The 23,118-nt window shown below is 35.8% G+C and overlaps 1 protein-coding gene across 14 annotated transcripts in view; it reads right to left on the reverse strand.

The window, feature by feature from the left end:
• Positions 1-3,065: 3,065 nt before the first annotated feature.
• The window catches only part of MBD-R2 (PHD finger protein MBD-R2), a 56,528-nt gene continuing 36,475 nt past the window's right edge, over positions 3,066-23,118 (reverse strand). Inside the window, exons 26-38 of one of the 14 annotated variants that reach the window (XR_013875463.1) lie at positions 16,823-16,892; positions 15,675-15,743; positions 14,635-14,766; positions 13,698-13,760; positions 12,597-12,736; positions 10,573-10,664; positions 10,090-10,199; positions 8,682-8,768; positions 7,916-8,010; positions 5,972-7,460; positions 5,114-5,224; positions 4,668-4,844; positions 3,066-3,163 (exon numbers count right to left, since the gene is read on the reverse strand). Coding sequence is in view for 4 of the 14 variants with exons in the window: in XM_080149850.1 (XP_080005976.1) it covers positions 4,767-4,844; positions 5,114-5,224; positions 5,972-7,460; positions 7,916-8,010; positions 8,682-8,768; positions 10,090-10,199; positions 10,573-10,664; positions 12,597-12,736; positions 13,698-13,760; positions 14,635-14,766; positions 15,675-15,743; positions 16,823-16,892 (2,536 nt within the window). In the remaining 10 variants the exon portion in view is untranslated. Of the gene's footprint in view, positions 4,845-5,113; positions 5,225-5,971; positions 7,461-7,915; positions 8,011-8,681; positions 8,769-10,089; positions 10,200-10,572; positions 10,665-12,596; positions 12,737-13,697; positions 13,761-14,634; positions 14,767-15,674; positions 15,744-16,822; positions 16,893-23,118 lie in introns of all 14 variants that reach the window. The other 13 variants (XR_013875462.1, XR_013875461.1, XR_013875456.1 and 10 more) reach the window with 13 other exon arrangements.

The following is a 23,118-nucleotide window of genomic DNA, read 5'->3' on the forward strand; positions in this document are numbered from 1 at the left end:
TTATAAACAAACTGCTTTTTTAACAATACCTTCTTGTAAGTTAAAATTATACTATTCATCTAAAATTTTTAAGACCAATTCCTATTACAACAAGGCATAATGTTATAAGCGAAGCATCTCTATAATCAAGTCCTAGAAACGTCGGTATTTATGTACAATTTTGTATTGACTCTTATGCATTAATATTTAGTTTATTCAGTTTTGAAACTCTACAGGTGTTATTGTTCGTTTGTCCTTCCAATTCAGAGCTTCGCTTCTATGGATACTCTCATCCTTGTTTATATTTTTACACATTTATGTTGTGTTATGAGTATTATGTAATTTTTATAAAGAGATGGGGAAAAGTCCCTTTTGTAACATCACCTCATTAGGGGCGATTCGTTGTATTTTTAAAATGGCTTTTTAAGTTATTTTAGGTTAGGTTATATTGGGTTAGTTGATTGCCCCACAGGGTTAGGTAATTGGCCCCGCAGGGTTAGAGCCCCCCACAGGGGCTAGATATAAGAGAAAAGCTACTGTGAAAAATACTAAGAATCGCCCCATAAGGTGCGATGTTATAAAAGGGACTCCACCCAAAAGATGTACTGACCAATAAATGATGTTAGCAACCTGAATTGACGATATTTTTTCCGCTGTCATAATATCCACATGTGTTTTTTATATCCATTGTTGTCATAATATCCACATATGTTCTATATATCCATTGTTGTCATAATATCTACATATGTTCTATATATCCATTGTTGTCATAATATCCACATATGTTCTATATATCCATTGTTGTCATAATATCCACATATGTTCTATATATCCATTGTTGTCATAATATCCACATATGTTCTATATATCCATTGTTGTCATAATATCCACATATGTTCTATATATCCATTGTTGTCATAATATTCACATATGTTCTATATATCCATTGTTGTCATAATATTCACATATGTTCTATATATCCATTGTTGTCATAATATCCACATATGTTCTATATATCCATTGTTGTCATAATATCCACATATGTTCTATATATCCATTGTTGTCATAATATCCACATATGTTCTATATATCCATTGTTGTCATAATATCCACATATGTTCTATATATCCATTGTTGTCATAATATCCACATATGTTCTATATATCCATTGTTGTCATAATATCCACATATGTTCTATATATCCATTGTTGTCATAATATTCACATATGTTCTATATATCCATTGTTGTCATAATATTCACATATGTTCTATATATCCATTGTTGTCATAATATCCACATATGTTCTATATATCCATTGTTGTCATAATATTCACATATGTTCTATATATCCATTGTTGTCATAATATTCACATATGTTCTATATATCCATTGTTGTCATAATATCCACATATGTTCTATATATCCATTGTTGTCATAATATTCACATATGTTCTATATATCCATTGTTGTCATAATATCCACATATGATCTATATATCCATTGTTGTCATGGCCTTGTGAGGGTGTTATTTGCTCCAGATTTGATATGAGGGAAGTCACTGGATGTAAACTCGAGCATGGCCTAAGAAAACGCGCCTAAAAATTGTCTTTTTACACGCATTTACTCGCAACGCGCCATCCTTGTAAGTTAATAAGTCATAGGCCAGTTTAGATTATTTGCCTACAATTTAAAGGCAAAGTTCATGACGATTCCTGTAACAGGTAGGTGCAATTTAGAAAGCATGGCAGCTCTATTATTTTCAATTTTCAGAAAGTCTGTATGTCCATTTTAAACAAGATTATTTAAAGCATTTTTAAACATAATATTTTATATAAATGTTATAATTTTAATCATTTGCTTATGTAATATGGATTCTTTGGACTATTAGGTATAATGTCAGGGACGTCCAATGGGGGGGGGGGGGGGGATAAAGGGGTGATTAAAGGATGACAACATCCATAAAAACGAAACCTAGCTCAAATAGTAATACAAACAACAATTGTAGAGTGTCAAAACTGAGTAATCAGATTATAAATGTATAAATGTCGAAAACAAAATTGTAAGTTAATTTGTTTAAAACTGCTTAGATACAGGGTAATGTTTATAGACATACTTACATTTTTAGGACTTGATTATAAAGATGCTTTGCTTGTAGAATTGTACTTTGTTGTCCTAAGAATCAGTATTCAAATAATCAGTTAAATCATATAATTTTATCACATAAAAATTTAATGTTAAAAAAAGTAAAAAATCTAAATGTTTAAAATGGAAGTACGTACATTTTGGTAACGATTATAGAGATATTATGCTTTATAAATCGTACATAACTACTACAGGAATCACCATGCAAAGTTTTTAATCGATAGGACAAATCTTACATACCTAAATTAACGGAAAAAGCTATCCGTTACAGACGGAAGGACGTACAAACAAACGAACGTACTGACCCTAATTATAGAAAAGCTTCGCTATAGATTAATATCTTTGAGAAAAAAAATCCTCCAAAATTTTTATGAAAAATCTTTGAATTTTTTTGGTATCTTTGGTTAGTTGATTAATTAAGTAAACTTTTCTATAATTAGAGTCAGTCTGTTTGTACGTCCGTAACGGTTAGCTCTTTCCATTATTTTAGACATGGTAGAATTGTTCTTTCAATTTCAAACTTTGCATGATGAGAGAGAGAGAGAGGGAGTGAGAGAAAGGCATAGCTGAGCAGAGAGAGATTTAAGTCGCGCTACATGTTGAGTTAAGGTCGCAGTTAGGCCAGTATGCATTATAATTGTCCAATGGTAAAATGTATAGTCATACTGGCCTATCGTTGGTCATTTGTATTGTATGACGGCATTTTTATTAGGCACGATAAGCGGCTTCATTAAAAAATATATCCTTATAAAAAAGTAACACAATGTTTATATGTGTGTTACAAAGGATCTCGCGTCGCTAACCACTGCACTGTATAGATATTGTTTTTCTTTTCAGTAAAGCTTTTCATATGTCCTCGGAAGGTTTTTGTCTACTTCCTCCAAGGGGAAATCTCCCATAAAAAAATGACAATTACAGAATAAAAATAAAAAAACACAAAATATTCAGTTTTCATGTTTATTAACAACTGGCAATAATTTTATTATTTAATTTCACAAAAAAATATTACATAAATATATGAAAAATCGGCCAAACGGTTTTCTTTATGATAACTTTATAGACTGCTGGACAAACGGCTTAACGTACAGACAACGTTCATAAATCCAGCCGTTTGGCCGCCAACAGCCAAAAAAGTTTAAAAAAAAAAAAAACTTTTGGAGGAAAAGGAATTTGAATCGGGGAGTAGGGGGGGGGGGTGGACATTGGGCTTTCATTGAACCAGTCCCCAAAGTTTTGTAAAACGTTTTCTCGTATTCATTCGAATCCGGTGGCTAGGAACCGGTTCTCACCCATACGAAAAAACTATGTCTAGCATCGTAGTATATCCAGCTTTCTACGAATATAAAAATGAACAATCATAAGTTTAAAACCAGTTTTTTTAGCCGGTGCCTTCGGCACCTCGGGGCTTAATCTTATAATTGTTCATTCTATATCCGCGGAAAGCCATTTATAATACGATGCGAGAAATAACTATTCTATTATTTGACTCGTCATTAAAGGACTTTTTAGAGAATGTTGATTGGTTGTTTCATGTTTAATCTACAGAACGAGTAATTTTGTGTATCAACATTGGGGATGTTTATCATTCATTGTCTTATCCCTTTAGATCCATAATATTCAATTCAACATATTAACTTTATACTTCTGCAGAATCATGATATACAAAATTACCTCCTCAGTAAAGTTAAATTATTATTGGTTGAAAACTTTGGAGCCTACTAGACAAAGAAGCAACCAAATTAAAATTCAATGATTTTCCCCAAAGTTTACGAGACAATGAAAAATACAGCGAGGTTATAAAACTTTGGGTACCAGTGTAATGACGAATTCTATTTTCCATCTAAAAGTAATCTTTTGACATAGATAAATTTGAAAATGTTTCAGGGGTGTATATTCTGCACAATATTCATTTTTTCCACCTGGTACAATTTTTTATACCCCCCCCCCCCCCAATATTTTTTCACCAATAATGGTGGAAAAATGGTAAAATATTAAAGAACTCTATACTTTATTCATTTTATCCCCCCTCCTACATATTTCTTTAATTTTTTTGCGCCAAGGAGGGGAGTTGAAAAGCAATTTTTTTCTCGTATTTATTCGAATCCGATGGATAGGAACCGGTTCTCATCCATACGAAAAAACTATGTCTAGCATCGTATTATATCCAGCTTTCTATGAATATAAAAATGTACAATCATAAGATTAAAACCAGTTTTTTTAGCCGGTGCCTTCGGCACCACGGGGCTAAAAAAAACTAGTTTTAATCTCATAATTGTACATTCTATATCCGCGGAAAGCCGTTTATAATACGATGAAAGAAATAACTAATCTTAGTTTTCTTAATTTTTACATCCCCCCCTCCCCCCATTCAGCAGGGTAAATTATACAGAATATACACCCCAGAAATGTTTTTAACATTAAAACAAATAATTTCATTGTTAAAATAAATATTTTATAGGCACCTATAGTGAAATTCCCCTTCCCTTGGAATAATAAATTAAAATTACTGAAAATAATTACAAAAAAAAGTGTTTCCCTTGTTTACTTATCCTAATTTTAAAGTATAATTTCAAAATCAAATACTGTTATTATTATATATTCTGTCCATGACAAGTTGTATCTGTCCCTGACCAGAAGTAGCAGCCTACACTCTTGACCTGGAGGCAAGCTTGTGTATGCAGGCAAGATGGAGGATCAGTCTCGTCACAACTCCAGAACAAACCTGGATTATAAGAAAACAATTAATACAGGGATCTAAAGGGATAAATTGATTTATATTTATGAATTATGCTACATAAAATTACCCCTGTAGATTAATATTATCGGTCAAAACATTTGCTCACTAAACCTAATGAATCAACCAATCACAAATCAGTCCTCTTAAGTTGTAAAGCCAACGAATAAGAAAGCAATATTAAAAAAACTTTTTGGACTAGTGCAATAAACAGCCCATTGTCCCCCCCCCCTTCTCTCTCTCTCCTCGAGTTTCACCTGAGCTGTGTTGAGGTGTGTATCCGCTGCAGGATCCACCAGAATTGGATCCAGGGCCTCCAGACTGGCCACCTCAGTCTCAACTTTGTCCAGAATCTCAACCAATTCCTCCTAAATTGATAGGACAGGCATTAATATCCGCTGGATTAGAACCGGTTCTCAGCCATGCTATCCGCATGCTATCCGCGGAAATGGCCGATAAATTGATATACAACGTAAATTGTAGAGTAGCTTTAATTTATTAAAATGTTTATTATCTAGTGGCCTAACAACTCTAGGGACTTTCAATGAATTTTGATTAGTTTGTTATTTAAGTTGGGTGTCCAAACGCCCCAACCACTAATTTTACGCTACATAAGGGGTTATTTAGTGTACCATCATTGGGGATGTCCACCAATTTATCAAATATTGTCTTATCCCTTAAGATCCCTGGATTTATATTAGGGTTGGCAATCCGTATCCGGAATCCGCCCAATTTTGGAATCCAAATCCGGAATCCGTTTTTTAAAAGCGGATTCCGGATTAGTATTTGGTAGGCTAAAATTAGCGTCTTGAGTTTTTTCTTTTTATTCCTCCTCTTTGAAGGCAAAGATTTTCATCATTAAATATAAAATCTTTTAAAATATGGTTCGATTCTCGGAAGTGAATTATAGAGAACACCAAGAACATTGATTTTTAGGATATATGTAGCACTTAATTTTTAAAAAAATTTAAAAATCCTTTTAAAATATTGTTAGAATCCGGAATCCGAAAAAAATAAGAATCCGGAATCCGCCATTTTTGACGGATTCTTTAAGAATCCGGAATCCGAATCCGGCCCGAAAATTCGACGGATTGCCATCACTAATTTATATATACCTGTATAAATTCTATATGCTGGACCAGATTTGCTCTGCACTCCTCCCTGTCAATCAACTTGGGTTCAGGTATCAAATTGGGATGTTGTTGTTGCACTTGCTGTGGAGCTGTTGTGTGCTCTTGCTGTTGGTTGTTGTGGTGTGCTGTTGGATGTTGGTGGAGGATGATGCTCTGTGAGAAGTCCTGCAGCACTCCAGGTAACAGTTGGGCCACCTCGTTCAGGGAGGGAAAGTCAAAGTCAGGTAGTGATAACCCTTGTACAGCCTGGCTGGTACAGTCCTCCAGTGACTGCTGCTGCTGGTCATCCTGGCGGTCTGAGCTGTTGCTACCCAGTATTTCTAGCTGTCCCTGGCCGCTACTAGTTGCTCCAAGCTGTTCCTGGCCGCTACTAAGTGCTCCTAGCTGTTCTTGGCCACTACTAAGTGCTCCAAGCTGTTCTTGGCCGCTACTAGGTGCTCCAAGCTGTTCTTGGCCGCTACTAAGTGCTCCAAGCTGTTCTTGGCCGCTACTAGGTGCTCCAAGCTGTTCCTGGCCGCTACTATGTGCTCCAAGCTGTTCTTGACCGTTAAGCTGGGTTCCCATCTGTAGGCTGCTACTTAGGGTTTCAAGCTGTTCTTTGTCCCTTTCCAGTGCTAATTGCTGATTTTGGTCGCTGCTAGGTGCTCCAATATGGTTATGGCCGCTGCCAACGGCTTCCAGCTGTTTCTTACCACCATCCACAGAGGTTTCTGACTGTTCCTGGCCGCTACAAAAAGCAGCCACATGAGTCTGACCGCCGCCACTCAGAGCTTCAGACTGATTCTCTGTATCTGTTTCTTGTCTTTTCATCAACCCTTGGCTGCTGACATTATTAGCCTCTATCTTGTCTCCGCTTGTTTTCATCTGGCTGTCACAAGAGCCTGCCAGTTCCTCATAAGCATTGGACTTTAATACCTGTGTTGGATCCAAGGTTCCAGATTCTTGATCATGGCTGCCTTCAACTACTGAATGCTCATGGCAATCATTAAAGGAGCCAATATGATTGTTAGCATTGTCCAAAGAATCCAAGAATTTATTGCCAACTTTCAATTGTAAGTCTGTCTGGTTGTTGTAGCCAGAATTCTCGTCTGTGGCTGCTGACAACTTTCCGGCCGCTGTCTCACACCCAAAAGCATCTCCAGCAGCCGTAGCAGCAGCGGCTAGAAACAATTCCAAGCTGTTATCAACAGCTGACTGTGGCTGTGTTGTCTGTGTCTGCTCCCACAGGGCGCTCCACATGAACACCTTGGGATGGTTGGGCTGTGCTGCTATGCTCAGCTTGGTTCTCAGGGAGTGGAGCAGGCTCCCCACCTGGCACACAATATTCTGCAGGCCAGCCAGCTTGGACAGTCTGGACATCCTCACAACATCCACTGTCTTTTGGTGTCTTCTCTTCTGGTTCAGGTGTGGCTGCTGCTCTGCTGCTGCTGCTGGTGTGCTTGTACGTGTCTGCAGCTGTGGCAGACAGCGGTCCTGGCAGTAACACAATATAATATCAAGTATCCCAGGGATCTAGAGGGATAAGACAATGGCCAATATTTTATTGTGTTTCCCCAATGATGATTCACAAAATTACCCATTCTGTAGATTAAAATTAAAGGTGGAAATGTTTGAACACTCAAGTTAATAAATCCATCAAATTTCACTCAAGTCCCCAATGTTTTTAAGCCAACAAATAAAGAAAACATTATTATAAACTCGAAAATTGCCTAGGATACCTTTATATATGTCATGAGGTGGTTTTAGGCCATTTCCTTACATCCCCCAGCTCTTGCCTAGAGGCTAGGGAACTAGTCATAAAGGTACGTTTGTCATAAACTAATTTTTGTTATGAGAACATTTGTCATGGGTACCAGTATAAAGCTTTGGGTACCAGTATAAAACTTCGGGTACCAGAATAAAACTTTGGGTATTATAATATTGTGTTCCTGGTTTTTGTAATAAATTGGGACGAGGTACTTGGTGCTGCCTCTTCCCCAGGGCGGATCCAGGCAGGTCACACATATATACCTCTCTGGTACCTAAATATAGTACATTAAAAAAAAAAATATATACTATTGGCTATGCCCCTAGGGCCTAGAGGCCTCTAGGGATAATAAGGGTAGGGGAAGGTTGAATCCCATTTTCACTTTCAATTCTAGTTTCAAAAGAAATTTTAAAATATTTCAAAAAAAATTCTTTAGACTTAAATGGTGGTCATTTTTTTTCTAGGGATGGTGTTGTTGGTACCCTTCCCCTAGTCATAAACCTTCATAGGACCAATAAGAAGGTATATTATAAAGGAGAACCATATTGGTTCAGCGGTTAGTAAGATCCTTTGGTATACAGACAAACATAACTACCAGGAGAAACACATTACCTGTTCCTCCAGGTATAATCCTGTACAGTGTCCATGCTGCCAGAAGAGACACACCTCCACACTTACCTGTTCCTCCAGGTATAATCCTGTACAGTGTCCATGCTGCCAGAAGAGACACACCTCCACACTTACCTGTTCCTCCAGGTATAATTCTGTACAGTGACCAAGCTGCCAGGAGAGACACACCCCCACACTTACCTGTTCCTCCAGGTATAATCCTGTACAGTGTCCATGCTGCCAGGAGAGACACACCTCCACACTTGCCTGTTCCTCCAGGTATAATCCTGTACAGTGTTGTCCATGCTGCCAGGAGAGACACACCTCCACACTTACCTGTTCCTCCAGGTATAATCCTGTACAGTGTCCATGCTGCCAGGAGAGACACACCTCACACTGGACCATCAGACCATCTCCATCAACCTGCAGATAAATACAAATGTAAAAATTCAAAGTGCTTATGCTAAAACAAAACAGGGTTCTAAAAGGATGAGACAATGGCCAATAAATTGATGTGCATCCCCAATTATTATACACAAAATTACCCATTCTGTAGTTTACAATCATTTGTTTAAAGTTTGGATACTTAACTTCATGAACCAACAAATGTCGAATTAGGACATCTGAGTTGTTAAGCCGTTTAAAGCCAACAATAAGAAATGTTATTATAAAACTTTGGGGACTAGTGTAATACACTGCCCATTGTCCCTTCTCTCTCTGTAGTTATGTGCTGTGCTTATGATAGAAAGATAACATGTAATGTTTATCACCTTCCAGCAATGATGTTCAGAGACAGAGGAGACAATGGGCTTTTATTATACTGAGCCTCAAAGTTTTATAATAACATCTTCTTATTCGTTGGCTTAACAACTTTGGGAACTTTAATTAATTCTGATTGGTTGCTTCATTAGGTAAGTTGAGTTTTCAAACGTTTCAACAACTAATTTTAATCTACAGAAGGAGTATTTTGTGTATCGTCTTTGTGGATGTACATCAATTTATCAGCTTCAGCTATTGTCTTATCCCTTCAGATCCCTGAGTGTTGTTACAATTTTTTCAAGTGAAGCTTTTCTTTAATTATAATCTGAACGTCCTTCTGTCAGTCCATGCGAAAAAATGACCCCCTTTGATACCTTTTCAAAATGGACCACGACATCATTTTAAAGGGAACTATCCACGAACGAGAGCAAGTGATTCTAAGCACCTTCCAGCATTGATCCATAGTATTTTTTTAGTGAATATAATAGGTTTATGTTAAATACTTCGTTTATCGACTAAAAAGTTAGGTTTAACCATTGTTTTATATGAAATAAACTTTTAAATGTAAAGCATTTTTGATGCAATATCAACTAACGCTTTGTTGAGTTCAAAGGACAAAATAAAATAACACGGCAGAAAAGCATCAAATGCTGTAAATTGCAAAAGTACATTAAATAAACTGTTTACAATATTACAAGTAATCAGCCCTTTTTTAAATATACATTTCTAATTAAAATAATATACTTTTGCATTAAGCTTTGAAACAACAGTTTGAACTCATCAAAACATTTGATGATATTGCACCTAAAAATGCTTAACATTTCAAAGTATTTTTCATATAAAACCATGGTGAAACCTAACTTTTTAGTCGATAAACCAAATATTAAACATTAACCTAGTATATTCACTAAAAAAATACTATGGTTCAATGCTGGAAGGTGCTTAGAATCACTTGCTCTCGTTCGTGGATAATACCCTTTGTTACCTTTCTGCAGAGACATTGTACCAACTCCTCCTCTGTCATAGTTTCTACTGCTGCTGCTCCGCCACTAGACTCCAGACCAGAGGGACTAGAATCAGCCATCAGCAGGCCGCCTAAGGTATAAAAGGAATGGATGCAGAACATACATGCATTAGTTGTAGAATATACGTGGATTCTATTTATCATTCTAGTCCCCAAAGTCTTATAATAACTTTTTCTTATTCATTAGTTTCCCAACCTTGGGGGAGACTCTTAAAATATTGATTGGTTTGTTCATTAAGTTAAGTGTCCAAACGTTTCAACAACTTATTGCTAACTAACAGAAGGAATAATTTTGTGTATCATCATTGGGAAAGTACATCAATCAATCAGCCATTGTCTTTTCCCTTTTGATCCCTGACAAAACCTCTCTCCTCTTATATGAAAACAAATTGAAAATAACGGGGGGGGGGGGGGAGATTACTTCAATTTTGCATAAATCTTTACCTGAGAAATCATTTTCAAGTTTAGCCGCGCTGCCGCCGCCGCTGGTGGCCCGTTGATGGTTCAGCCGCGAACTATTGGACTGCCGGGTGCGTCTGAAATAATAAGGATGATAAACTTAGGGATCTAAAGGGATAAGACAATGGCCGATATATTGATATACATTCCCAAAGATGATGCACAAAATCACCCTTTCTTCAGATTACAAGTTGTGGTTGAAATGTTTGGACATTGAACTTAATAAACCAACCAATCAAAATTCAAGTCCCATAAGTTGTTAAGCCAACGAATAATAAGAGTTTAACATAAAACTTTAGGGCCTAGTAATAAACAGCCTGATGTCCCCTCCCTCCCTGGTTTATTACACTGATACCCAAACACGTGATGATCAAAATCGTTTTCCATTGATTTTTATTTGGATTTGCAGATCTTTTTGGATCACCAGTATATCGCCAAAATACTGTTTTGAGATCTTGTGCTTCATTGGTGCTGAATAATAAAAGATAAACTAAAATATGTATCTACAATTTCTACATTTTATATTTACAGTAAAATCATCCTAAATGATTGACAAAGCTGCTATTCTAAAAATTCGGATTTGCCTATTTTTTTGGTTCTCTCATTCTAGTGTAAATCCACAGTAGAGGAACCCGAAAGGAAAGGTACAATTGGCTGTTTATTACACTAGTCCCCAAAGTTTTAAATGGCGTTTTATTACCTATTCGTTTGCTGGTTGATTTATTTAGTTAAGAGTCCAAAGACTCTTAGTATATATGTAGTTGATAAGAAAGCTTTGCTTTTCATTAAAATAATTTCCAGTATGGCTTCGAAACCAATTAATATCCGCTAGATTAAAACCGGAGCTTATCCATACTGAAAAATCATGTATAGCATCGTAATACAGACAATTTTATACGAAAATTAAAATAAAATCATAAAAATAAAACCAGTTTTGTTAGTCCGGGCCTTGGGCTTCTCTCGGCTCACAAAATTGGTTTTACATGAACTCACAATTTTTCCTTTTAATATCCACGGAAAGCTGTTTATAATACGATTCGATAATAGTTATATCTTACATCGTATTACAGTGTTTTTTTATGAGAACTTTTTTGAAAGCAATTTTACCCCACTTATAGTTATCAGAATTTAATGATTAATGGCTTATTTTCTTCGTTTTTTTAATGCAATTATTGGAACACCAAAAAATATTTCAGTTTTTATTTAAAAAGTACAGTAAAATCTAAAATTCAAAACTTAGGTGTCAACATCTAAAAATGGTTTTAGCGCATTTTTCTTATGCCTAAATCTTCTACTCTTTGCAAGAAAAAAATTGGATTTTCTGTAGTCGACTTTTAGGGGCCAGTACTCCCTCCCTCCCATTCTTGCAAAAGGTTTAATATTTGAGCATAAGAAAAATGCGCTAAAACCATTTTTAGATGTTGACACCTAAGTTTTGAATTTTAGATTTTACTGTACTTTTTAAATAAAAACTGAAATATTTTTTTGTTGTACATTTGATATTTGATACATTTGACATTTGATACATTATGATTGTACATTTCTATATTCGTAGAAAACTGGATATAATACGATGCTAGACATAGTTTTTTCGTAATCATGAGAACCGGTTCCTATCCACCGGATTCAAATGAATACGAGAAAAGTCATTTAACGCATCGTATTATAAACGGCTTTCCGCGGATATAGAAAGTACAATTATGAGATTAAAACTAGTTTTTTTAGCCCCGAGGTGCCGAAGGCACCGGCTAAAAAAACTGATTTTAATCTTATGATTGTACATTTCTATATTCGTAGAAAGCTGGTTATAATACGATGCTAGACATAGTTTTTTCGTATGGATGAGAACCGGTTCCTATCCACCGGATGCGAATGAATACTGGAAAAGTCATGTATCGCACCGTATTATAGACAGCTTTCCGCGGATAGTAAGGCTGAAAACCGACTCTAATCCAGCGGATTTTAATCGGTTTCAGAAACTTCTAATCGTCCTAAGAATCTCCACTCACCTTTTCCACGTGGGCGGTGTTATCTGCCTTGTTAATTTAGCCGGCGGCAGCTGTCTACTGGCATCTTGCAGCTGTCTGCTAGAATCCTGCAGCTGACAGTTTGTTGTTGAGCCGTCCAAAGCGTTGCAAGCATCTTTTTCCTATAATAAAAACAACAATTAATTAACAGAAACCAGTGTTTCGGATCCGCATTGATTGTATGCGGATCCGGATCCTCCAAATTTGGTCAGTGCGGATCCGGATCCGGATCATACCGGAACCGGTTCCGGATCCTTGACAATAAAAATAAAATCACCAAATTTTTCAAAAAAATATTTATTCTTTAATTCGAAGTCAAAAATACTTTTAATTTTCAAGTCTGAACCTAAACCTTAAAGATTGGCTCTCATCAAGAGAATGTCTGAGATTTTATATAAATTTAGGTAGATTTTTCCATTTTCCCCGCATTTTTTTAAGTCCAAGGATCCGGATCCGGATCCTTGGACTCAAACAAAAATGCGGATCCGGATCCGAAACTTTGACAGAAACAAAACCTCGCGATGGAGGCACTAACAACCATATTATTAGATTCAAACAACCTTTAGATTACAATATCTTTGTTTAGTGGTAGTCTTAACAAAGCATTTATGTCAAGCAAGTTGTTTTTTTTTTTTTGGGGGGGGGGGGAGGTAATCTAAAGAATTTTTTTTAATTGGGTTAATTTAAAATCCAATGTCCCCTCCCCCCCCCATGACAATTACTGGATGTGTATTTACCCAGAGAGAGAGAGGGGACAAAGAGCTGTTCATTACACAAGTCCCCAAAGTTTTATAATACCGTTTTCTTATTTGTTGGCTTAACATTTTTAGGGAATGTTAATGAATTTTGATTGGTTAGTTAATTAAATCGAGTGTTCAAACGTTTCAACCAATAATTGTAATCTATACAAGGGGTAATTTTGTGTCTCAACATTTGGGATGTACATCAATTTATCGGTCATTGTCTCATCCCTTTAGATCCCTAATTTTATATATTTATTTATATCATCGTATTATAGACAGCTTTCCGCGGACATAATACGGATAGTATGGCTGAGAACCGGTTCTAATCCAGCGGATATACCTGGTTGTCCGCGGCCTGTCCAGATTCTCCTACACTCCGGGAGATACCATCTCCTTCCTCAACCTTAAATTATATCCTTATAATAAAGTAACAGGATGTCTGTTTGTCTGTGTGTACCGAAGGATCTCGCTAACCCCCTGAATTGATATGGTTCTCCTTTACAGGGTAGTATCTAAGGACCTGGAAAGAATCATTTTTTTCGTAGAGGGTACTACCACCCTCCCAAGAGAAAGCGCCCCTAGAACCCCCAACCCCACAAAAAAAACTTATTATTAAAGTTACAGGATCTCTGTCTGTAACGAAGTATCCTGCTAACCCCTGAATTGATATGGTTCTCCTTTACAATGTAGCTTCCAGTTTTTATTTATAACCCCCCACCAATTTTTTAAAACTAAAATTAAAATAGGGACGTAGCCGCTAGAATTATGTATAGTAGTAAGTTTTTTTTTGTCTCCGGTTTAAGATTTGGATAACTACAGAGCTGGATCTTTAAATCATTTCAATGGTGCGCCAAATCGGGGTGAGCCAACTTTCAACGCGCTGTGATTAGCTGAAATTCGGCGCACCCCGATTTGGCGCACCATTGAAATGATTTAAAGATCCAGCTCAGGAATCAGGGATAAGATAAGATCCCCTATGAAGGTCCCTAAAGTTAAGGCGAAAAAATAAGAAAACATCTTTATAAAACTTTGGAGACTATTGTAATGAAGAGCCCTCCGTCCCTAATAAATAAAAAACCTTGGGCTGTTTATTACACTAGTCCCCAAAGTTTTTAATAACATTTTCTTATTTTTCCTTATTCGTTGGCTTAACAACTTTGAGGATCTTGGTCTATTTTGAATGGTTTGGTAATTTTATTTTATTTATCATCATTGGGGATACACATCAATTTATCGGTCACTTTCTTATTCCTTTATATCCCTGGAATAATATGGACCTGCAAGATTTGTCTGAAGTTCCGTTTGTTTTTCCTCAGTGAGGATTGACCGCTGGCGCCGCTTGTATTGGCAGCTGTTGCTGTAGACAGCGGGGTGCTTGGCAGCTGCACACTATCGGACCCCAGGTCAACCTAAATTGAGGCCGGTTTTAGGCTATTTTCCAATACAGTTTTCTCATCAAAAATATCAATTATTAAAAATACCCACCTAATTAGAGAATCAGGCAGGTTTTAAGCTATTTCCCAATGCATTTCGCTCATTAAAAAGATCGGACCATGGAAAGTAGTGAGTTTCGATGTATTTTCACAGTAACTTTTCTCCTATTTCTAGCCCCTTCGGGGGGCTCTAACCCTAAGGGGCAATCATTAACATTAACGTAACCTTATAAAAATCTACTGTGAAAATACGAGGAAACTCGCAACTTAGTTTTCTTTCGATGATCCAAAGGATCGACTATCTATAAAAAAAACCGCTATATTGTGTATTGGTACTCTATATTTCGCGTATTTTTACTTTATTTTCTAGATAAAAGATTTTAAGGGCACTGGAGGGGGGAGGGTATTATAATTTTTTTTTTTTTTGAGATTGAATTATCAGGTAATGGTATCTAAATGGTGAGACAATGGCCGACAAATTGATCTACACCCCAAAAATGATACTTAAAAATTGCCCCTTCTTTAGATTAAAATTAGTGGTTGAAATGTTCGGTCACTTAACTTAATGAATCAACGAATCAAATTGACTAATATGACTAGTGTAATAAACAGCCCATTGTCCTTTATTTCTCCGGTGAATTATACTGGTACCCAAAGTTTTAAACCACATATTCTCATTCGTTGACTTAAAAACTTTAAGGACTTCATTTAAATACCTACAGATTTAATGGCTCAAAACTCCAGCAAAATTTTCAAAATTTACTACCAATATTTATCTCTGCCGTAGGGGTAATTTTGTTTACCCTCATAAGAAAAGGGGATAAATCTATCGAACATTGTCTTATCCCTTAAGATCCCTAAATGCCCCTCCTTCTTTTCTTTACCTGACTTTTGCTATTTTCTTGCTCCACTTCCGAACTTTTATTTATGGCAGCTGTTACACAAGAATTATCCTTAAAATACTTATCTATCACATCGTATTATAGACAGCTTTCCGCGGATATTAAAATGAAAAATTATAGGAACTTAAACAGTTTTGTTAACATGATTTTTTAGTATAGCCGAGAACCGGTTCTAATCCAGCGGCTATTAATCGGTTTCAAAGCCATACTGGATATACATACTGTATTTGTGTCTGTAGCTTAAGGTCTCGTTAAACGCTGAACCAATATGATTCTTCTATACCACAGTTCGTTCGAAGGTGCTTTGACTTTTGTGTCAGAACCTAAATTGGGACATAGTGCATTTCATTACCCTAGGTTAGGTAACTTCATTTCACATTTCAATATAATCTAAAATGCAGCCGTTTTTGAGAAAATTAGATTTGAAAATTTAAAGTTCAATTTTCACCCACTAGGAAACAAAGAAAAGCAAAGATTAGGTATTTATTTAAAATTTTGAACAAGTTTGCTTTTATAAAGTTCTTCATAAAACCACTCCTGAAGTGAGTTGATCCATGGCCATTTTTATAAGTTGCTTTGCTAAGGTCATGGAAAATCATATATAGGTTTTATGAAAGACTTCATAAAAGCAAAGTTGTTCAAAATTTTAAATGAATAATCTTTGCTTTTCTTGTCATGATTATGCGGTAACTCCTAGGGGATGAAAATTGAACTTAAAATTTTCAAATCTAATTTTCTCAAAAACGGCTGCATTTTAGATTTTAATGAAAATTGAAATGAAGTTACCTAACATAGGGTAATAAAATTGAGGTTCTGACACAAATGTCATTGCACCTTCGAACGCACTGTGTACAGTGAATCTTCTTTTAAGTATATAGAACCATGTTGGTGGTGGGGGGAAGGTAACTCCACCCTCCCAAAAGTTATATCCACAATATACCTACAAAACAATATTTTCCTTTTAAACTTAAAATGAAAGTGAAGGGTCGACTCTATACCCCCCCCCCCCCCCTCCCTTCCCTTGATGAATTACCATAGAAGCCTCTAGAGGTGTAGTAAGAAACACCCACCCCCTCTATAGGGGCGTAGTAATAACCTCCTCCCCTTTACACACGATTTTAGGACAATACCTGTGAAGATTTGTTAGGGGAAGAACTCTCAAGAATATCCATCCTTTCATTCTCTGCCGGCGCCTCGCTTCTTAATCAGGAGATGAGTTATTTAATCAAATAAAATATAGCATAAATGTGGTATTCCAATTCATTCATAAACAAAAACCTGGATAGGAATATCATTCTAATTTAAACAAAAACTCATTTTTATGCTAAAATGTGGTTTAATTTTCGTTTTTAATTTTCATTTATTTCTCCGAAGTAGTCATTTTTTCCCCCGAGGTAATTATGCTTTCTTTTAGTAATTAATAAAAATTCTAAAATCTTCCAAAAAAAATTGAAAATCTTCAAATAAAAATTGAAAATCTTCAAAAAAAAATTAAAATCTTCTAAAAATATTTTCTCAGATTTTCATATAAATATGACTGTATGTATTAGAGAATATACTATTGCAGGTCTCCTGTTGTGTTGGCCCAAGTCCCACTCTTCCCTTCTACTGTGAACCAAGAATCTTATTTTATTGTCATAGTTATGTTGCTGATTTATTAGTAATAATATGAATCTATTAATATGTCTCCAATAAAATAAGTTCACATTTCAATCTGTGTATTTTATATTTTCATATATAAAGAATCCTATGAGGTTTTAAATATGTTTCTACAATTGTTTCAGTATACTTACAATGCCTAGAATATGTCAGGGTTTATGCAGTGCAGCTGCTCTATGATCAATTAGGTACGAACATTTCCAAATAGACCACTTTTGTGGTAATTAACAATAGTAGCAAAGCTACAAATTGAAAAAGTAAGAATTTTCAAGAAAGATCTACGGATACCATAGACTTCCACAATGCATAAACTCTGAACATTAGGCTATTTATTCTCAAATGTATAAACCCGTAGAGGTTGGTGTATTTTTTTCAAAAGAATTACTGAAACAAGGAAAATGTTAGGCCCGTAGTTGGCTGGTGATATAATTATTCGATGTTAGAATAATATTGTAAGCTCGTAGCAGCTGATATTGATAATTAGATTAGGCTCGTAGTAGCCGGTGTATTTCCAAAAATTATATAATAAACTCAATTTACAATTTAATATTTCATGTTTACCAAACAAACTAGTTCATAATAATAAAGAAAATAATTTATTGTGTGTTATTTATTCTGTTCGATAACCAAACAAGATCAAATATTATCCAAAGTAGCGAAATACAAGGAGAAATATTTCTAGAAGTAGCGCTATAAAAGCTTTAATTCTTTCCAAACATCAAAGCTTAAGTTAATGGGTAGGACAAATCCTAAACACATTAAAGAAAAGAATAGTTCCCAAAACACCACATTTCGACTTAAATTTAAATACCAAAAATTCACGAAAGCAAGCGAAGTTTACAAATTTCATAAAAATAGTATTTCCAAAAATCACGAAACCTCATCGGATTCCACAAAAATGGCAGAAGTGAGGGTCACAACGGAAGCCCCAAAGCTTTCGGATTATTCGCTTTATTCGGATTACAAAGACAATGTGGTATTATGGAACATGATCACAGATATACCCAAAACAAAAAGGGGAGCAATTCTTTTAGCCGGCATTAAAAATGATCACCCCAGTTTTGGTGTGAATATACAAAGGCAACTTTTTCAAAAATATAGGCCCGAAGAAATAGGAACTGCAGCTGACGCTGTGGATAAGATATTAGAATTCTTAGACGGACACATTGGCAAACCTTCCAAGCATTTAAAATTTCAATGTCTAAGGGAAATAGTAGAATATAAGAGAGAAGCTGGTAAAGAATTTTCAGAATATGCAAAACACTTTGAATACCTAGTTTCCAAAGCTGAAAATGCAGGGTTGACAACATTATCAAGCGATATAAAAGCAGGATTCCTTATGAATAATGCTAATCTTTCTGCACAACAAATAGAATTGCTAAACTCAGTAGTAGATTTGTCTGATGACAAAAAACTCTATGAAAATGTCAAGAATAAAATGTTTGATATGCTGACAAATGTCTTTGGTCTAAAAACCGAAAACAACTCGGATAAACTTTCAGATGCTTTCATGGCACAACATGAAGAAGCCTTCGTGGCATGGTCAAAGAGAAAAACTTTCCAAAATAATAGAAATAGGAACTATCGCCCTAACAATAGTAATCGCACAAACGGGGCAAACAATAGTAATAATTACCAAAATAACCAAGCACAAAACTCTCATGACCAAGGGGACAAAACAAACCCTAAAGACGCTAGGGGGCGCATTTTACAATGCAGGGGGTGTTTATCTATCAAACATTTACAAAGAGAATGTCCCTATAATATCAAAAAAGACGGACAGAGACAGGACAGATACAGACAAGCGTTCGTTATAGAAGGACAAACGTCCGACACGGAAGACGACATTCCGGAACATATTCTCAAAGAAATTGAGGAAGCAGAGAGTAAGGACAAGGAAAATACGGAAAATACCCAAAAACACATCTTTTTCACCTCAGATAAAGATGAATTATCAAAATTTACGGCAGAAACTCTAAATGCCGCCGCTCTTGACACTTGCTGCTCAAGCAGTGTCACAGGAATGAAATGGTTACAAATTTTTATGAAAGCAATTCCCAAACACCTAAAACATTTGCTGTCAGGTCCACACCACAGCAGAACTTCATTTACATTTGGTAACCAACAATCTCTGACGTCACTAGGTATATACAAAATACCAATCATAATAAACAATGAGATCCATGAATTAGACGTGGATGTCATTGATAGTGACATTCCCTTGCTCATGTCCAAAGAGCATATGAAAAAGCTGGGACACAGTGGGATCTTTTGCCAAAAAACGGGACATTAAGAGTAGACAAAAGTAAACATCAATAAAAAAGCTTGTATTTGACGAAATGATGTAATTTCTTTTGCTTTAACTCAAAAATAACATAAATTTTGCTCCTGTTAACTTCTAATGTGCATTTGGTAAGTACGTCTGGGGGTTTTGGAGGAGCGAAGCTACCCTATTTTTAAAAAATCTATAAACCTTCATAACTTTAGTTAGGATAGGAATATTTTAACAAAATAAACGTCTATGTAAATATTTCTTCAATGCAAACAATGTTTGTGAACATGAATATAGCGTCAGGTGCACCCAGTTCGAGTCCCGGCATTTTTAGGTAGGTCCAGTATAAGTAAAATAGGACACTAATAAGGCATGTTTTCTAATGTTTTTTTTACAGATATAAACAACAATAACATAATTTTCAAAACACTTTTGATTTTGTGTTAATACCTTTATTCTAAGTCTAGCTATCTTCATTTAAAGTTTGTATAAGAATATAAACATAATTGCTTCTATTATATTCTCTCTCAAACGTATATTTCTCTATCTCTCTCAGACGCATATATAATGTTTTTGCAATATTATAATTAATCCCCGAATTTGAATTTCTGCTGAACCAAAACCAGTTAGAAATACAATTTTTTTCAGAACACATGAAATTTAGCAAATTTAATTGCTAAAATAAAAGTATTTATAAGTCATCTTTTTTTAAGGACTCCTTGTTCCCTTAAATGTCCATTAAAACCGCGAGAACGGCAAAATTGTTAAAAATCACACCTACGGCGGCAAATAACGGCGAAACGGTTGGCCGGAGGCAAATAATGCATAAGTAAAGAAAGTTCCGCCTCAAAAAGTTAGAAAACATTGCAGAGATGACTTTGGGCTCTAAAATGACTCCTTCCCCCTCTAACGAGAAAAAATTTCAAATTAACAAGAACAAAATTGTTCAAACCATGCAATGTAAAATGCTCAATTACTCAAAAACGGCCGGGAAGCCCCAGGTTATAAAAACTGTTTTAAACACAATACATGTTGCATATTAATATTATCATTGCAAAACCCGGGGCATCCTGGCCGTTTTTGGGTAAAATGGAGAAAACTGATTTTTTGGGGTTAAAAATCTTAATATTTTTGGTGAAATTTTCTCACAAAATGTCAATTTACACCACCAAAAAAATATTTTTTTAAAATTTTTCTTTAATTAGACATTGGTACAGGTATCTGAAAAGTACCTCAATCAAAAATTATTTTCATAAGATGAACATAAATGTAATTTTTGTTGCTTTGAAAAAATTGTGTAAAAAAATCTGGAAAATCATCAAAACTGAAAAGAAATTTTTCACTACCTTTTTTAAAAATGGCATAAATCCGCCAAAAATGAATATTTTTTAAAAATTTCTTTTCTAGCTGTCTACTTACAGCCATTATTAATTCCTAGGATAGATAAAAGTCAATTTTAAATTTTTTGGATGTCCCACTGGATCCCACTGTGTGGGAATAGCAATCAATCTAATTGATGACACAGCTACAGCAAAGGGTAAACCAATAAAACTACACACAACTAGCGCAGGGCATTACATAATTAACCTGCTAGGACAAGATGACCACGAAGATTCCATGGTCATGGAACATGTCATGCTCATAGACCTAGAGCAAGCCTCTATAAGAGAACAATACAAAATGCTGGAGAAGCTCCATAGACAATTTGGTCATGGAAGCAAATCCAAATTTGTTGACCTTCTCAAAGGAGCAGAAAAATGGAGGGATCATTTTGATGAAATGATAGATAAAATCATTGATGGCTGTGAAGGTTGTATTTTCAAAAAACGACTGCCAGACAAACCATCAGTAGCCTTACCAATGGCAAATGATTTTAACAAGTGCATAGCCATGGATTTGAAAATATGGAAAGGAATACCCATACTGTACATGATTGACTGTTTCACAAGATTCACAGTAGGCACTGTATTAAAGTCTAAAACACCTGAGGAAGTAGTAAAAGCTTTCATGACTCATTGGGTAAGATATTTTCAAAAACCCAAAGAAATCATTACAGATCAAGGACTAGAGTTCACAGGATCTGTCATGATGGAGGCAATGAGTAAACTCGACATAATTATACATACTACTGCAGCATATAGTCCTTGGAGTAACGGATTATGTGAAAGGAATCATGCCTTAGTAGACAGTATTCTGGCAAGAGTACTGGTGGACTTTCCAAACATGGACCTGGAGACCGCTGTCGCATGGTCTTGCATAGCCAAAAATTCTTTGTCCACTGTATATGGATTCTCACCTTTTCAACTTGTTTATGGCAGACAACCTAACTTACCAAACATCATTGATGAACCTCCCACTGCCATGGAGATCAAGACAAACAGCAAAGCAACTCAAGGCAATGCATGAATGCAGAGCAGCTTTCATCAAATCACAAAACTGTGAGAAGCTGAAACAAGCATTAAGGTCAAAGATCCGCACTGCACAACATGTATACAATCATGGTGACTATGTATACTACAGAAGAGAAAAGGATGATAAATGGCTAGGTCCTGGTAAAGTACTATACCAAGACGGGAAAGTCATATGTGTCAGACATGGAAAGTACTTTGGCCAAGTACATGCAAACAGATTACACCCAGTCAAAGCTGAACTGGCAGAAAAGATAAAGGCTGAAGAAACCAAGACTGAAAGTGTCAAGGCTGAAAGTGCCACGGCTGAAAGTGCCAAGATTGGAAACACCAAGACCATCCCACAAGAGGAGAACAATGAGGGACAACAAACTCAAGTCACTGTACAAAACACACTACCTAGATCACAAACACAAACAAGTGAAAACATCCCTGAAGAGGAAACTGAGGGAGATGCAACAGAAACTGAACCTGAAAATGTTGAAGAACAAAACAACATGGAACAGGAAAACTCTGAGCAAGATCAAACAAAGAAAAAGGGAAGACCAGCAAAGAAAAGCAACAACAAACCACAGATTGCAATACTGAAGAGAGCAGAAAAAGTTCAAATCAAAGTGGACGGAGAATGGAAAAATGCGCAAGTGATCAGCAGTGGAAAAAGATCAGGGAAATATCCAAACTGGTATAACTTTTCTCTAGAGGATGGACAAATTATTAGTGATGATGTAGAGAATCTGGAGCTGAGAAAAGTTGAGGAACAAAGAGTAGAGAGGACTGAAAGAGAAGATAACTCTGATAGGAACCTACATGAAGAGATATTGGCAGTACTAGTAGACAAAGATGACACCAACACTCCAGAAGCTCTAGAAGCTAAACAAAAGGAGTTGGACAAACTACAAGAATTTGACACGTATGAAGTGATAGAAGATGAAGGACAAGAGTATATCACTACACTATGGGTGGTTACCAAGAAAGGAGATGAGCTGAGAGCAATACTCACAGCAAAAGGATTCCAAGAACTACAAGAAGTACCAAAAGAATCTCCAACAATGCACAAGCACACTCTCAGAATCATTCTAGCAATTGC

Source organism: Acartia tonsa, chromosome 15 (assembly GCF_053477335.1).
Source record: "Acartia tonsa isolate MP-2025a chromosome 15, ASM5347733v1, whole genome shotgun sequence".
Lineage (NCBI taxonomy): Eukaryota > Metazoa > Arthropoda > Copepoda > Calanoida > Acartiidae > Acartia > Acartia tonsa.